This window comes from Grammomys surdaster, unplaced genomic scaffold (genome assembly GCF_004785775.1).
Source record: "Grammomys surdaster isolate TR1022 unplaced genomic scaffold, NIH_TR_1.0 64, whole genome shotgun sequence".
NCBI classification, from domain to species: Eukaryota; Metazoa; Chordata; class Mammalia; order Rodentia; family Muridae; genus Grammomys; species Grammomys surdaster.
The window spans coordinates 6,930,800-6,945,940 of NW_021604566.1; the positions used below are offsets into that span (position 1 = coordinate 6,930,800).

At 37.2% G+C, this 15,141-nt stretch overlaps 1 protein-coding gene across 1 annotated transcript in view; it reads left to right on the plus strand.

Annotated features, from left to right (window-relative positions):
• The window catches only part of Sdr16c5 (short chain dehydrogenase/reductase family 16C member 5), an 18,518-nt gene extending 3,440 nt beyond the window's left edge, over nt 1-15,078 (plus strand). Inside the window, exons 2-6 of the mRNA XM_028770502.1 lie at nt 3,190-3,321; nt 8,759-8,858; nt 9,272-9,416; nt 13,498-13,623; nt 14,952-15,078. Of these exons, the coding sequence (XP_028626335.1) occupies nt 3,190-3,321; nt 8,759-8,858; nt 9,272-9,416; nt 13,498-13,623; nt 14,952-15,078 (630 nt within the window). The remainder of the gene's footprint in view (nt 1-3,189; nt 3,322-8,758; nt 8,859-9,271; nt 9,417-13,497; nt 13,624-14,951) is intronic.
• The last annotated feature ends 63 nt before the right edge of the window (nt 15,079-15,141 follow it).

Here is a 15,141-nt window from a genome sequence, read left to right on the forward strand (position 1 = left end):
TGTGTGTGTGTGTGTGTGTGTGTGTGTGTGTGTGTGTGTGTGTGTGTGTGTCTGTAACGTTTTCAGGTCATTGTTTAACCTGTTCACTACTCTGCCCCAGCATGAGCTTAATCACTGTGACCTATAGAAATACAATCCGAGACAAAATGGCAGGAGAGAGAGACACACTTTACCTAGTATTCCTGGAGTATGCTTTACTCCAAACAGAAATCCTGATGTTTAGTGAGTTATGCAAGCAAGAGGAGTGGGCCATGTGAGAAGGAAGAGATGAGATAGCTGTTAAGCTTGTAAAAATCCTACTGGAAGATGATATTGAGATTAGAACTAGTCTTTTTGGCAGAGTATACAGGGTAACAGAAATTGGGGGAACTGGAACAAATACATCATTGTTTTGGATGTCTTTATTCCAAGCATGACTTACTCTAGCCAAATAGGAATCAGGGAATTGATAACTATAGAAATTAGCCATCAAGTATCCACATCCTCATAGCAAATCTAATGGCTGCAAAAAGAAATATGCTCTGAGACACACAGGCAAAGAATTTCTTCACTTTGCTGGCACTAAAGACCAGCAGGAAAGAACACCAGAGCAATAGAGATGCAAGTCAGGAGACAGGCCATGCTGGGGCCAGCTCTTTTCCCAACAACCCAGGAAGCTAAAGTGAGAAGACCCCAAGCTCAAGTCCTGTCTGGGCTACAGAACAAGAGCAACACCTGTCTAAGCATCTAACCAACTTCCTGAAGCCTTGAAGCAAAGAAGAGGGCTAGTAAAACATATTGGTAGTAGGTTGCTTGCCTAACATGCAAGCAGGGTTCAGCCTCTATTACCAAAAATGAAAGAAAGGGAAGGATGGAAGAAGATGGGAAGAAAGGGAGAGAAGAAAAGAGAAGAGGAGGAACAGAGAAGGGGGTATTACCCTTATATAGCAGGCCATCTCCTTTTGGAAATTATTTTTTTAACCAAAAGAACAGGTTTATTATGGCTGATGTTTTCAGGACATGGTAACATGTATCATTGAAGCCAAACAGGAGAGAGCAGCACTTACTTCACCACAGAGGGCACAGGGCATGGCAACCTGCCTGCTTATCACATGGCCAGGAGTGGAAGAGAGCAGTGCTACCTCTCACAGTCCCCACTGAAAATTCTTCCAATGACTGAAACTTCCCACTAGGTACTAGGTCCCAAAAGCACCAAACTGAACACCAAACGTCGAGGGAACTTTCCAGATCTAAAATATACCTTACAAGAAGGGAGATGTGTAAAACGCTGTGGGGGGAGGGTCTTAGAAATTTGTTTTATATTCTTTGACACAACGTTACATGGGTATATGAATTTAAATTCATCCAACTGGACACCTGAACGGTATGTTTTTGTAATGTCATATAACCACAGTAAGAATTTTCACTCGTTTTGTGAGTTTTCTCTTTCTTGAAGTTAAATATAATTATATTATTTCCCATTCCCTTTCCTTGCTTCCTTTCAAATTCATGCTCTCTTTCTTTCAATGTTTTTCACACACACACTCGCGCGCGCACGCGCGCGCGCGCACACACACACACACCAAAACAACCAATTAATGCCCTGATTCCTAGGGAAGACTGTTTCTCCCTCTCTTAGCATCTCTTAGTTGTCTTTGTTAAGAAGTGGGGCCCCATGAGATATCCCCCTTCCCTGTTAGTATACCTCTTTGTGTTGTCCTTGCTCGGGTCTTATGCGGGCTTTCATATTGCTAAGATATTTTATGGGTGAAGATTCCTTGTTATTTCTAGGAGACACAATCTCATATCAGATTATCTGGTCCTCTGACTCTTATGATTTTTCTGTTCTCTCTTCTTCAATGGTCCCTGGGTCATAAGTGTAAGAGGTATATTGTAAAATACCAATTGGAGCTGGGCACCCTACAATCAGAAGTTCTCTGTATTTTGACTAGTTATGTTTTCTGTAATGGTCTCCATCTGTTGCAAAAAGAAGTTTCTTTGATGAGAGAAGAGAACTACATTTACCTGTGAATGTAAGGATAAACGTTTAAAATGCCATTGGGTATTACACTGGCTTAATAAAGTAGAAGTAGTGGATTATCTTCTAAGATCCGTGATCTCAACAGCCCCTGTAATTGGCTAGGTTTCCAGTACCAGGAATGATTTTCTTCCTGTTAAGTGGGCCTTATATCCAATTAGACAGTTTTTGGTTACTGACAAGATGTGAGTGGCATTATTATAATACCCTGAGGGATATTTTGCCCTAATGGTCCATTGTTGTGGCTTATAGGTATCACAACAGGCTAGAACTTACTATTGGCTGCTCCCTCCCTTGGCAGTTTTCAAAGTGCTTTCCAGTACTATGCAAGTTGGTCCTTGGGCAGGTGATCTTTCTGGGGGTTGTGTACAAGGTGCACTGTGTCTTCACCAAGAATATACAAGTGATATTAAGAAGGAAATGGTCAAAATCGGCAATGACTTAACTTGGCTGCAGTGATGGAAGATCAATACCAAAGGAGTGGGATAGAGAAAGGGAAAAAATAACACAAAGGATGTTTGGGAAAGCCTAAAAATCATTATTTTTATTTATCTAATATTATAAATAATGCAAAGAAGTGTATCTAAGTATATATAGTTTAAATGAAGTTACTTGGGCTGACAATGCTCCCAGCAACATAGCATCTCTGATGAAAACTCCAGTACCAGACATGAGGAACCTCCTTTCAAGTTGTTCATCAGAGGAATCCAAGAGCTGCTCAAAACCATATAAGCTGCTGCTCTGTCCTTGGTTGTCCTCAAGAAGAAATCATCATGTTCTTTAAGCAAAATCTCCAAATTGAAATGTTTCTTTCAAAACGTTTCCTAGGATTACTTTTAAATTGATGAATTTCTTCATGAAGAGACAAGAGCAAATTAAATACTTTTAAGGAAATAATAGGCAAGTATGGTTGAACAGTGGAGATGTGTTCTGAAGGGCATATTGCTAAGTGATTTCATAGTAGTCAGAACATCATAGAGTCTCCTTACACAAGGAAATATTGCTAGGCATCAGTAGGCAATTTAATCTTGGCACTACCTTTAACTGTCATTGACACACTATGCACTCCACAACTACACTTGAGTAAAACAAAGGGGAAATGTGACTTAGGAAAATAAATGTCAAAAATTCAATATTTCAATCTATGCCATGTCTCTCTCCTCTCTGGCTAGGTTAGAGAAGAAGTCGGTGATGTCACCATTCTTATTAATAATGCAGGTATTGTAACAGGAAAGTCATTCCTCGATACTCCAGATCACTTGGTGGAAAAATCATTTCTTGTCAACGCCATCTCTCACTTCTGGGTAAGATTTTCCTTGTGTTTATTAATGAGAGTCAGAATTCTCTGCGTTTCCAGAAGCAATTGTTCAGTTATTTGCCGAGACATACCGCATTTGTCTGTTTTCTATTGACAGCTCAAGTGTGTCTCATCCTCACCAGGCTTTGCTCTACCTAGCCTAGATTAGCTTTTCCTGCTTTTGCCCTACCCCAAATTCTCAGGGACATCTCTAACCACCTTTGACAATGAAAATGTTTTCTCTCTGCTTCCTAATTAGCTAATCATTCAAGCCATAATTGATGGGAATAAAGAGCTAAATTCTTATTTTATGCCCTTTAATAATAATATACGATATGTAACAATTAGAGTACATTTAATTAGCCACCAATGCCTAGAGGCTAAGGCTTTGAACAGTGCCACTCTACAGAGTGGGTAAGAGACTGAAGGAAGCTAGGACCACCAAAATTCCTTCCACTGGAAGGGACTACACTTGTGATTTAAAAAAATAATAATAATCACTAGTGATGAGTGCAGGGTGTGGGATATCCAAGTGACTTCAGCCAGGGCCATAGGTAATATGGAGACTGTCAAAGAGTAGCAGAACATCAATGCTTTGTCTCTGAAAGACCTTGGTATTGATTTGTTTCAAATCTCCCAATTCCTACTCGCTGCAACTCAAATATTTTGCAATCTTTATCGTCTTCACACCGTTGTCTTCATCCTGGGTCACCAGAAACTGATGTGAAACCACACTGGAGCCCACAAATTTATTTGGTCAATACTAATAGAACAGTTAACACAGTGCTTGCGTACTTTAGGTCTTCCATAAACATAAACAAGCTCTTACTTTCCTTCCCTGTTCATTTCATCTTAAAATTGTTTTCTTGGATGATGGTAAATGTCATTTATATTGGTAGATGGGTCTAGGAACTACACACTACTAATCATATCATACACATAGAAATCACCCTGATTCCCTCCTTTTTTAAAAACACTGTCCTGCCTGCCATACAAGTTATGCCCAAGTGCACGACCCTCCACCCTTGATGCCGGCTGTTCAAGCCATCTCTTTCACTTACTGACAGTTTATCATGGATTTCCATCTTTAACCCTGATGCCTTCTAACTTATCTTCATATGGAAGCAAGATGATATTTACACTGAATTAATCAAACAATCTCATTCGATGTAAGAATCAAACAGTCCTCATTTAGAGAGTCCCAAAAATATCATAGCATAGCTTGTAAACCTTATCATGACATGGAAATAGCCTCTCTTATCTATCTCCAAACTCTCTCCTTCCCTACTCTTACTCATGTTCAATTTATTCCAGACATCCTCACTAAACCCTATTATGTCAAACCTTCCTCAGAGGGTCTTGGCATGAGCTGTGTTCTCTAAAAAAATTCTTCCTTCTAACTCTCATCCTTCTGGCTTCCTGTCGTCATTGAGCCTGTACTTTTCTATCATGTCTAAGGCAATAGCTTTAATGGTTCACACAATTAATAGTACAAGAATTCAATAAACACACATAAGCCATTGTGGTATATGTCAGCAAATTTAGGCATTATTCTGAGCAACCAATAAAACCAGGTCATCCACGGCCATCCAGAAACTACAGAGAGAATCATCATTCATTTGTAAAATCTGAGCGATTCAAAATTCATATATTGCTTTCTTGCATTGGATTCACCTGCTCCAAAGCTTGATGGCTAACCTCACCATAGATAGATCTAAACACTGTGCCTATATCACTTCTAGTGAAAGATGTCTTTTCTCCAAAATGTTAAGCTTCCAAGTCTGTGAAAAACTGCCTTCCCTTATTGCCCACAAATATTTTTCACTGGATTCTAGTAATACTACACAAAGAATTCACAAAGAATTTGTCTCTAGCTTGCATGTTCTTGCAGCTTCTTAAGTAGAGGAGTATAGGATTATAAATAAACCAAGATTTCAAACTCATCCAAAAACTGTCCTTATATAAAATTAGTATATGCAATAATTTTTGAAAAAATAAGTCAAAAATAAAGAGAAAGTGCTTTCCCATACACCTATCAATATACTCATCAGAAAATAAAACAGTATTTATATTAAATAGCCCTCACTAGCCCTTTATAGCCTTTCCTTCATTCCTATAAATTCAATCAAGCACTAACTGAAAATATTTGGAAAATGATGTTGCATCTGGAGAGAACATGTATAAACACTTTCTTGCTATTATTCCTTTAACAATACAGTATAAAACATAATATATTGATAGCACTAACATTGAATTATATGTTATAAGTAACAGACATGACTTAAAATTTGCAAAAGAAAGTTCATAAATTATACACAAATACTGTATCATGCTGTATAAGGGACCACTATGACCTTGAATTTTGGTATCTATTGGAGTCTGGGAACTAACATTCCTCCAAGACTGGTCCAGAGTATACTTCTTCATAGCCACTAGTTTGAGTTAACTGTAATTCAGTATAACTATAAGATACCATTTTTTCTTTTCTTTCATTGGATATTTTCTTTATTTACATTTCAAATGTTATCCCCTTTCCTGATTTCCCCTCCAGAAACACCCTATCCCTTTCCCCCTCCCCTGCTTCTATGAGGATACCATTTTTAATCCTTCAATATATTAACAAATTAACTAATCTTATTCTCTTAGAAGATGAACATTTAATCATTTAATTCAACATCTCAATTAAGAGTTCACTTTAAAAGTTTTATGGTCTGAATGGTATTTCTATGATGGTGTCAGTTGTGCTAAGATCGGAAGGCCTACTAAGATCTGGGGCCCTGTTATACTATAAATTTTTACTTCTTTTAAAATATTATGGATAAAATTCTCATATTGTTACCCAACTAATGCAACTCCCAAAACTTCAAGACATTAAAGCTGACACCATCTATGCATCAATATAATCTCTGATGATGCTAAAAGGTTGTCAAAGAGGTAAACTAAAAACTTGTAAGAGATAATCCACATATGTATTTCGAAAAGACGGTCAACACTACCAACTTTTGTTTTGGTAGTAAAAACATCACTTTTGATTTAAATGAATAGATATTCCATGACAATAGAAATAATTTTTCACACCTGTAAATGGGTGTGGAAACACTCAGGAAGATCTTTCAATACGTTTTCCACAGAGAAAACAAAAGCTTTAAATAACTGCAATAAAATAAAATCAAGTGAAGTTAATGATTCTTTACATCACAACCTACATATAAAAAATTTGAGGAAAAGAGGTAAAGCTTTTTATAGAACAATTATGATTTGTTTACATAGCTATTTTAATATAGATAATAACAACCTATACCCAGTGTAATCTCTTATTAATTACTCTGTTATTAAAAATACTTCATGGGTGGAGGAGATGGCTCAGTGGGTAAAAGTGCTTCCCAAGTGTGAAAACCAGAGTTCTGATCCCCAGAACCCACAGAAATGCCAACCAAGCTTATTATACTTGTTCTAGCTTATTACTAGTCACTGTTTGTCCAATTGCTTAGTTTATAAATTAAGTTTTATCATAAGCATGTAGATAAACATAGGATAATACATCCCACATATACAATTTAATATTCACCAAGGCTTCAGCATTAACAAAAGTCTTAAAATGCATCCTCTCTGGATAAGAGATGAGTGCTCCTGTAAATATCCAGCCAATTTTGTCTTCAACTGAAAATATAAAAAACTAGCAACAAATCCAACCCCAGCACAAAGCAAAACTCTGAAAACAGTTAGACCTTTGTGAGTGGCTTACAGATGTTCTTGGACACTTTGTCCCAGAAGTATTTGGCTGTTTGGCAGACGGTTACAGACATCAACAGTCTCTCACTCACACCTAGGAGCTTTCTCTGCCTCAGTGCCTGTAGTTCCATAACAAAGTGGCACTGACTCACACCATCAACAAGCTCTCAGATACAAAACTGGTATCATAGTGGAAGCTCTACCTAAGCTTCTAGACCCTGCATTTCACATTCAAAGTCTAACGGGTGATAACATAGAAAATGCCTATAGAATTCAGTTAGAACCTTCAAGCTTTTGAGCTGAAAGACAATAAACAGATCCAACCACTACAAACCAGCACGCAGTCATGACAAGATGTCTATTATTTAAAGAGAGATCCCATAACCACAAGGAACAGAGATCCTTTATTGACATTGTATATGAGCATGAAATGACAGAAGAATACAATTGTCATCAACGAAGCAGAAACTCAGGCATTAACATAGCAGCCATAGAACAAGGTTGATGAAACAAAATGAAGGTAAGATGCTGTTTTTGGTCCAGTGGCCTGCCTCTCTCTTAGGCAAGAACATCTGTGCAGCCTCTCAAAAACTCCACTGTGAAAATATGACACTGTCAAATTATATACCTCCTAAAAACAGTAATGAATGATAGGACAGATGATGCCAGGCTTTAACTGAACTCATCTTCTGAGCCAGTAGAATGTCAGAGCTGACAAAATGGTGACATGAGGAACTTGGACTTAGACAGTAATGAGGAAAGGAGTGCAGAAATGATATCCCTGATATTTTACCTAATATTGACCCTCAGGGGAGCTGGAAAGGGAAATACAGCATGTTGTTTTTATTGATTATGCTTATCCCAGTAATGGAAAGTAAAAGGTGGATACATGGAGACACATACAAACAAACAAATACAAATAAATAAATGGATAAATAAATAAATTTAAAGAATTTTTAAAGAAAACATTCTGATATACTACAAGTTACGTCATTATCTCTGCCCTATTTCTACAATTTTTCCAAATTGCTTATGAACAAGGTTTAGAGGGAAAAAAGAGCCTATTACTGGGGATCAGTAAATACTGTGAAACTTCCCTGAGTATGTAAGGAGCAGGAGTGAAAGAAAAAATGAGGCATTTGTGGCGTGGGAACTTATGATGTTGCTTACAGAAAAATGAATCAAGTTTACCAAAACATACCAAATATGTTAGTCAGGGTAGACAATATTAAAGCGCCCTTCTTACTATGCGACACAGAGTTTGCATTAAATCCGTCTTCCTCTGGCAATTTCTTCCAATTCTGCTAAGTCTTGAAAGTGAAGGAAAACCGAACTGATAGTAAAGTTGATAGTAAAGTCTGGAATGTAAGTGTGACTGATTTTTATGCACATTGTCAAAAGTATATAAAGAACTGGGAGCACTTTTAAAAGTTTCTACAATGATAGCAAGCCAATGAATGTAAAAAGCTCTGGTTAAATTAGTAAACTTGATTTCAAAGGACAAAAAAAGTATTCACTGTTTCTTAAATCTGAGCACATAGTAAACTCAACGTGGCTGTATACGTTCTACTTTTGTGCTACCTTAGAATTTAACACACCATGAGCATTAAATAGAAATTCACTAAATGGATTAATAAACTCATCAAATGCTTGCAGAGTAATGAAAGTAACTAATTAATCAATTAATAGCACAATGTGTTTATATCTCCTAGACTTGTAAGGCCTTCCTTCCTGCCATGATTAAAGCTAACCATGGTCACCTAGTCTGTATTTCAAGCATAGCAGGACTCGTTGGTGTTAATGGACTATCAGGTGACTATTTCCATTCGCTATACTTTCTTTTATCCCCCAGAAAGTGGGCCCTTCCAGAATGCAGAGGGGCTCTTTCTGCTCTAAAGGAAATCTTACAACATTCAACCCAGGAGAATCACCCCCAATTACAGACTGGGAAATGTACCCTCCTTTTGAAAAAAACACATAAAATAGTGTGTGTGTGTGTGTGTGTGTGTGTGTGTGTGTGTGTGTGTCTCTTTGCTCATTGGTATTCTTTCATTAAGATAATAATTTCAGTGATTTTTTTCTTGGACACACTGGGTGGATATACTCTGTCCTCAAGGACAAGCCGGGGTGGGGGGGGAGGGGGTGAAAGAAAGGAGATTTTTTTAAATAAATAATTATGAGAATTTTCCAAGCTATATCACTAGTGGCCCTTCACTTTATTTCAGATTATTCTTCAAGCAAATTTGCAGCCTTTGGCTTTGCTGAGTCTCTCTTCCTTGAGTTAACTATGGTAAGGAAAACTAAAATAAAAAGCACCATCGTTTGCCCCTATTTCATCAAAACTGGAATGTTTGAAGGCTGTACAACCAAGTAAGTGAGCTCTTTCTTTACTATTATAATAATCATAATATTAAGATAGAACAGAAGTTAACAATGAGAATGTGTTAAAATACCATGGTTTAACTGAGAAAATAATTTGCTTCCTCTATAAAATATAAAAGTATAAATATCCCCAAGTATAAAATATTTTGTGATGTTTGTTAATGTATATAGGAAATGTTTCAAAACGATTTTACATAAAGATAAAATTTATCTTTATTTATACAAAGACAAAATTTATCTAGAATGATTTGAATCACTGGAGTGCTAATGAAAGACTTTTGCACAGGGAACGGTGAACTACAGTGCAACGTAAGGACTATGCAGATCTTATCATTGTTAGTAAATTAACTGAAGCAAATTCTATCACACGAGTGAGCTATGTTTGGAGAAAGACAGGAGCCAGCAGAAAGACCTGAGAATAATTTGAGTTCACTGAAGCTATTAAAAAAAAATAATCCAAACAGATGGGAAAGCATTGTTTGAATGTAGAGAGGAAGATTATCTATTACATGGCTGAAAGTCACAAGGACAAGCACTTAAAATTTCTAGACACTGATCAAAGAACATACTGAAGTTGAGAAGACTGATCAAAGAACTTTTTGAAAATTCTAGTCCTGAAAGGCCGAGACATTAGAGGTTCCATACTACACTAAACTCTATGTGGTAACTACTTCAGTGAGCTTGGGAACTAAGTGAGGATTTCCACCTTTCCACAGAAGAGCTAGCAGCGGGGAGTTCTTATCAAACCTGCTTTCAGCAGTTCTGAATAGAGGCAGAAGTACCCTGAAAGAGGATCCTCATCCAGACAGGGCTTGTTCCTGAGTGAAGCAGCTCTGGAGAGGCATTTGGCGAGGAGAGCAGCTGTAGTGACAGTTTGGGAATTTTGGTTTCTTTGAAAAAAAACACAGAAATATTGTAAGAATATGTTTTCATTTTAATCCCAGGCGTAGGGTATGGAGATGCTTCAGATTGTCCATAGCAGCTGACTATGATTTGCCTCATGCTCTAGCATGGGCATGATTTTGCCAGTTTCTGCAGCTGTGTGACATTTGGAATTCTGCGAACTTTTCAGTATATGAATGCCAGGGCCTTGAGAGTTGTGGCCGCTGATGGGTTGTTGGTTGATTGTTGATTAATTGTTGGTTGGTTGCTGTTGGTTACATGCAAAGAAGAAACAGCAAGAAGAAGAAGGAGAAGGAGGAGGAAGAGGAAGAAGAAGAGGAGGAGGAGGAGGAGGAGGAAAAGGAGGAGGAAGAGGAGGAAAAGAAGAAGAAAAAGAAGAAGAGGAGGAGGAGGAGGAGGAGGAGGAGGAGAAGAAGAAGAAGAAGAAGAAGAAGAAGAAGAAGAAGAAGAAGAAGAAGAAGAAGAAGGAGAAATTAGATATCCTGATGGCAAAGATTAAACTTGCCCCAAGGAACTGGATGCCCCCAATGAGCAGAAAGTAGTCTAACAATTATGTCACCTTCTTTCCTCTATCATTTTTTCTCTCCTAGCTAGTGTTAGGGGTTTAAAATGGAAGAAGGGGTGGGAAAGGGTGGAAGAAAGAAAAACCCATAAAGCAGAAAAATCTAGCTGTAGGCATCTCCTGCTTCTAGAGTGGTGGCTTGTTGTTAGAGAGCTCCAGGATCCTTACCAGTCAAACATTAGGCCCCATGTCTTCAAGCCTCCTAAAAGAGATGGAGTTTACGTAGACTTGCCAGAGCTCTGACACCAGTAGATCATGTCTTCCCAGGCATTGGACTATCAGAAATCCATAGAGGATAGTGGCAGTAGCTGTCACCTCTAGTTCCACCCTCCTCCGACTTCCATATCCTGAATGGTAAAATAAATTGAACAGAAACAGTCAATGAAAATCAATAAATTACTAGAAAAATTCAGGTTCCAGAATCACTTAATCATCGGGAGCTTGGTATGCTGCCTCTGTGATCAGCTGCTGACTTTTTTAAGGAATCAGAAGTTGTTGGAAGGCAAGTCCAACCACCCAGTCCTTCCCTTTATCCCTGTGTGGACCATGTAGGGAATAGCTGGGAGAAAACATCTGAAATTTTGAGAATTGGGACAGAATTGGTAATAGCAAGTAAATCATTCTGAAGGAATACTTCAAAAAGCTGGTTTGTTGTTAAGCTTTCCACAGTCTGTCACACAAGCCTGAAAGCCAGCAAATGTAGTAACTATGATGTATTAGATTGTGCTGGCTGTTTTCTCAAGGTGGTTTAAACACATGGGAGTCTCTATCCTCCAGAGGAGGAGCTGAATTTGGTTATGTGACAAGGGGATTTCTGGGAACTGCCATTCCAATTGTCAAATAGGGAAACACTAAAATACTAATTATTTCTTTGTAGTGTGTAAAATGAGTAGTTTCTGGAAGAAAAAGAAAAGCTCTTGGTTTTAATCAATGTTTATACCAGGGATCCCTCAACCACTGCATGTCAGTCTTCCATTATAATTGAAGATGTATTTTTCAAGTTATTTGCTAAAATGGACTGGTTTCTGGACAAAGTAGTCATCATGTTATGATGTAAATGATAAATAGATTTTATTTAACAAAATGAAGATGGGCAACATAGCTGTCCATTCAATTTCAAATGCTGGTTATGAGATATTGCCACTACGATGTTTTAATATCTACAAATCTAGTTATTATTCAAGTAAATTTTGATAATGCTAATAAACTCCATTAGAAATTTTCTAAAACGTCAGAGAGCTCCAAGAAAGATGAACACTTCGTGGCATCATCAAAATACTGAAAGACAAAAATATAATAATCTTACAAGCATCAAGAAGAAAAATGTCTCATTATGAACAAGTCAACTCGGGTGTGATGAACAGCTGAACTTTCAACCTAAATAATGAAAGCCAAGAAGACTTCAGACTCACTCAAGACACACTCAATAAATCAATCAAGAATCTTTCCCAGCAAAACCATGTTGCAAAAATGAAGGCCACAGGACTGGAGAGATGGCTCAGTGGTTAAGAGCACTGGCTGCTCTTCCAGAGGTCCTGAGTTCAATTCCCAGCAACCACATGACAGCTCATAATCATCTATAATGGGATCTTATCATGCAGGCATACATGCAAATAGAACACTAGTACACATAAGTACGTAAATCTTAAAATCTTAATAAATTTAAATAAAAAAGCAAGGCCACTATAAACAGAGTTCATTCTATTGCTCCAAACACAGGAAACAGAAAGTTCTTCAGGATGAAACAAGTGACACCTTTCAGAGAATAATAAGAATTCACAAGAGAAAAACAATTTTAAAAAGTTTCATAAAGTAGATAACTGTGCAAAGGACAGTGGAGCTATATATTTCTTTTCCTTTCTTGAACTAATTATGAATACAGTGTCATACATAATGTGTACTTAATAGCATTATTAAAAGCTTAAATGAGATAAGTGGGAACAAAGCTCTATTAGTCTTTGGAAATGACAGCAGATCGAAAGAGCCAGCATGAAGGGACTCTGTAATGTGCATCAGTTGTCCTTTGTCCCTTCATCCTCCTTAAAATACAGAACTTATAGAGTAATAAGCACAATGTGTAATATATATAATTATATATTTTAATAGTTATATAATAGTAATATTATGGTATAGAGGAAGAAAAAATAATATAGCTGTGTAGAAACAAAATTTCTATATCATACTCAAATTAAGCTGATATATATACAAAGTGAATTCAGCTAGATTAAGATTTATAGTATACCTTATATATAACCTTTAAAAACCTAATTAGCAAAAAGCTTTAGAAATAAAATTTTAAGATACTGAAAGATGCCCTTGAGATCAAAAGACCCATTCAAGTAGATGAAATAGACTTTGACAGTCACTCTGCTCAATGAAAGAGTGCACACTTGTATTGAGTATGTCTCAAACATTGCTCAAAAGAAAACATCTTCTTGATCATAGAGTACCATCAATAAAATTTAAAATAATAAAGTCATATAAATTATATTCTCTAGCTAAAATTGAATGAAATTATAAATCAAAAAAAACTCAACAACACTCAATACTGGTCACCATGGGAAAGTCCAGTCTACTGACAGAAGCTCTGTATTGTTATTCCAGGTATCCATCTCTCTTACCTCTACTGGAGCAGGAGTTCGTGGCTCAAAAAATATTCAATGCTATTTTAGAGGACCAAGTTTACCTCCTTATACCCAAGTTTGCGTATTTTGCGTTGTTTCTCAAACAGTAAGTTGGTGAAGACCTTTGGGTTGATTGTGAACAAATTATCTGATCATTGCTAATTTCTTATCTAGAAGATAACTTCACTGTTATTTAAAATAATGACAAAGAATTTTAATACTTCACAAGGAGGATTTATTGGACTTTAGTGAACCATGTCTTTGTTACTTCCGGTATTAATTAAATTGAGCCATTATGTGGGCCTCTCAAGAGCACAATGCATCTGTTCCTACACAGAACCAAAAAGCACACAAACTCTAGGGGAGGCTTTGGAGAAGTTTTGAAGTTGTTTCCTGTGGTTTTGTTGTATTATAGTTGTTGCTGTTGTTGTTGTGTTGTTGCTTGTGTGAGTTTCTTCATTCACTTGCTTGGGATGTTCGGGATACTATCATGTTGCATATTTCAGGCTTCCAACACTCTTGCCTCACCTTTCTGATTAGTGTATGCAACGCCACATTCAGTTTTTTTATTGTTGTTTTTATGTCTTTATTTTTTAATCAGTTTAGTTTGTATAATGCAGAGTTACACTTTTACAATAAGGCACAAAAATCCTGATGTTTCTCGGAAAACACTAAGGTATTTGGTAATTTCTTCACTTCACTTAATGAAAGAGTTCCTGCAACATTTTTGAAGGCCAGTACAATGTGTTCTGGGGTAGTCGTGGGTAGATTCTCACAGGCCCACATCTAGCATGTAGGTGGTGTCTTCTGTGTGTTGCCTATAGCCCTGATGGCTGTTCAGGAAGCTTGCCAGCACAGCACATCTGGAATCTAGAGAGGATAGATAATTCAGGATTAAATAGAACTATTAAAGCTTTCACATCAGGACCTCCTCCTGCTCTTCTGTAAGCACAGATGTATTGTCTTTGTGAACAGTGCTTAGAATCAGACGTGTTTGGGGCTTCAGATGCATATTAGAATGATCTTCACACTTAAAACTACTGTACTGCACATAATCTTAATTGGTGTGCTTTTATTCTAATTCTTGCTATTGTTGACTAGTAAGTAAATACATACTGAGTAAATAGGAACCATCTGATCTCTACAAAGAGCCAGTGAGTATAGCAACTGGAGAAACTGGGATTTTTCAAAGCTTTGGTAATGATTATAGGGTAAAGGAAGAGCTAAACGCATCCATCATCCTCCATAACGTTGACAGTCCTGAACTATGATATGATATGATGGTATCCTTCCATTCACCCCTCACATCGAGTGATAGATGCAAAACATGAACCTTTCAGACTTTGTGTTATTTTCACTTAGTCCTTGCAAAGTAGCCCCTTTGGTGACTTTAAGAATTGTAAAGGATCATAACTTTTCTATACTTTTCTCTAGAATAATATCTCCAAAAATGATGATTGCCCTGGGTGAGTACCTTGGCGTGGACACGTGTATGACTTCATTCACAGGAAGAGCCAAAGCAGAAGAGCTGCAAATTGAAACAGAAAGGAAAGAGCAATAGCTCAGGCCTCGACCATGATAGTCACATATAGAGATGAGACAGTACGCTGTTAGAAATCCCCCT